Source organism: Falco cherrug, chromosome 6 (assembly GCF_023634085.1).
Source record: "Falco cherrug isolate bFalChe1 chromosome 6, bFalChe1.pri, whole genome shotgun sequence".
NCBI lineage: Eukaryota > Metazoa > Chordata > Aves > Falconiformes > Falconidae > Falco > Falco cherrug.
Genome location: NC_073702.1, coordinates 32,769,688 through 32,771,623, shown reverse-complemented (window position 1 = coordinate 32,771,623; position 1,936 = coordinate 32,769,688). Strand labels below are relative to the sequence as shown.

Genomic DNA, 1,936 nt, shown 5'->3' with positions numbered 1-1,936 from the left:
ACTAGCTGTAGAAAACAGCTGATCTGACATCTTTTAATAAGGAGACATGGTTACTAGAGCCCTCCTAGGTTTCAGTACACCTTGAGGATAAAACTTTGCATCTTGCTAGTACCTGAATCAATTTATTTCATGTCAGAGAGAAGGAAGATAGCTCATTTGTTCTAGCAATTTGATGTACGAATGTCTCCTACAATTCATCAGGCATTGAAGCAAGGGGGGTTTAGGCATTAAATACAGAAATACTATATGTTTCTGTACGTATTAATGAAGAGGATAAGATTTAACAGCAATTTATCTATACAAAATGTCACTTTCCTTATATTTAATTGCCAGTATTTAGCATTCATTGCTAGATTTTATTTATCAATCAGATATATAATACAAGATACAAACTATGACACTGATACTTGTTTATGAGCAAAGATGTTCTCACTATTACTTTTTGCTTGACTTTGAGGTACAGTAGAAACGTGGATAAATAGACAATACTTGAACTAGCTATACATGTTTTTCATCATCCTAGTATTAAAGTGCCTACAAATCAATACACTGAGTAATCTTATAGTGTTTTGTCATTTACATTTTTAAAATTCAGTTTAAAACCTATGGATTTACTGTTGCCCTTCTTAAACAGAAGATCAGTCAGAACAGTGATATGTAAATCCTAGGAAGATCAGTTGGCTTTTTCTTTTAACTTTTTTATCAGACTAGGTTTAATATTTCCCAGAAGCTTATTATTAAAAAAAAAAAAAAGACATAAAAAAAGCAAAAAGCAAGACTTCTGTCTTGGCAACCTGCAGCTCAGGTTTTTCAGGCAATCCTACATCACCTTCCAGCATCCCGTCCTATGCACAACGGTGGCCCTCTCTTTCCCTCCCTTGCTCCGTCCTCCTCTCACAACCCGTGCCACCGCGGTCTGGTGAGGAAGAAATTTTGCTGGTTTTTTGTTTGTAAAGACCCTGAGCGTGCTGGGGCAGGTGCCCCAGGCAGGGTCTATACCCGCTTGACGCTGTTGAGGAGCTCCGTCAGTTCGCTGATATACTTGATGGTGTACTTCAGGGTTTGTATTTTGGTGAGGGGCTGTCCCCTCTGGCTGTAGACGGGGGGCAGGTAGTTGCGCAGCGTGTGGAGTGCATCAGCCAGGGTCCTCATCCGCAGCTTCTCTCTCTCACTGGCCTTCCTTCTGCGCTGGGCAGACATCCGCACCTTGGTGCCCTTGGGCAGCCGAGCCTGCCCGGGGCTAGGCAGGTAGGCAGGGGTGAAGTCCACCAGGTTGTAGCCCACCAAGCTGCTGCCACCACCGCTGCCGTAGGGGGTATCCACCGCTGCCGGGCAAGGGGATGAGGAGTAGGATTCGAAGGAGGGTGTCGGGGATAAGCTGTGTGGAGACGAGACTGGGTGCAGCTCGAAAGACCCAGTGGTGCTTTTCCAGTCCCAGGATGATAAGCAGACAGAATGTTCTGAACCCAAAGCGTCTTCCATGTTTATCAATGTCTCGTGCAATTTGTCCATGCTGGAGGAGCACTCCGGAGAAGCAATGCCCTCTGCCCGCCAGCAAAGGCTGGAGCTGCTGGCTGCCGAGACCTTTTTATGATGGAGGGAGGAAAGTGACAGAGTGGGAACGTGGGTTTGGTGAGAGGAGTTCAAAGGAGCGCCACAAGTGCTAAGATGGAAAATGAACTCCTGATGTGCTAGTTTCTTCTCAGTGATAATTATCAACCTTCAGCTAAAAAGCCTTTAAGCTAACAGGCAACAGCAAGAAAGGAGGAAAAAAAGATTATCTTCTTGCAACTAAACCAATTAAGGCTGCACATCTACATTTAATGTTGTGCTGGGGGGATAAGTGGTGAGAGAGGAAAAAGAAAATTAACCAGTTTACAAAACAATTTACACAAGCAGAATTTAAAGATCATGACTGCTAACAGAAATCCTGTAT

At 43.9% G+C, this 1,936-nt stretch overlaps 1 protein-coding gene across 1 annotated transcript; it reads right to left on the bottom strand.

Annotated features, from left to right (window-relative positions):
• Nucleotides 1-993: 993 nt before the first annotated feature.
• Nucleotides 994-1,512, bottom strand: MSGN1 (mesogenin 1). Its single transcript, XM_005432882.2, has one exon. The coding sequence runs from the start codon at nucleotides 1,510-1,512 to the stop codon at nucleotides 994-996; it is 519 nt and encodes a 172-aa protein (XP_005432939.2).
• Between the last annotated feature and the right edge of the window lie 424 nt (nucleotides 1,513-1,936).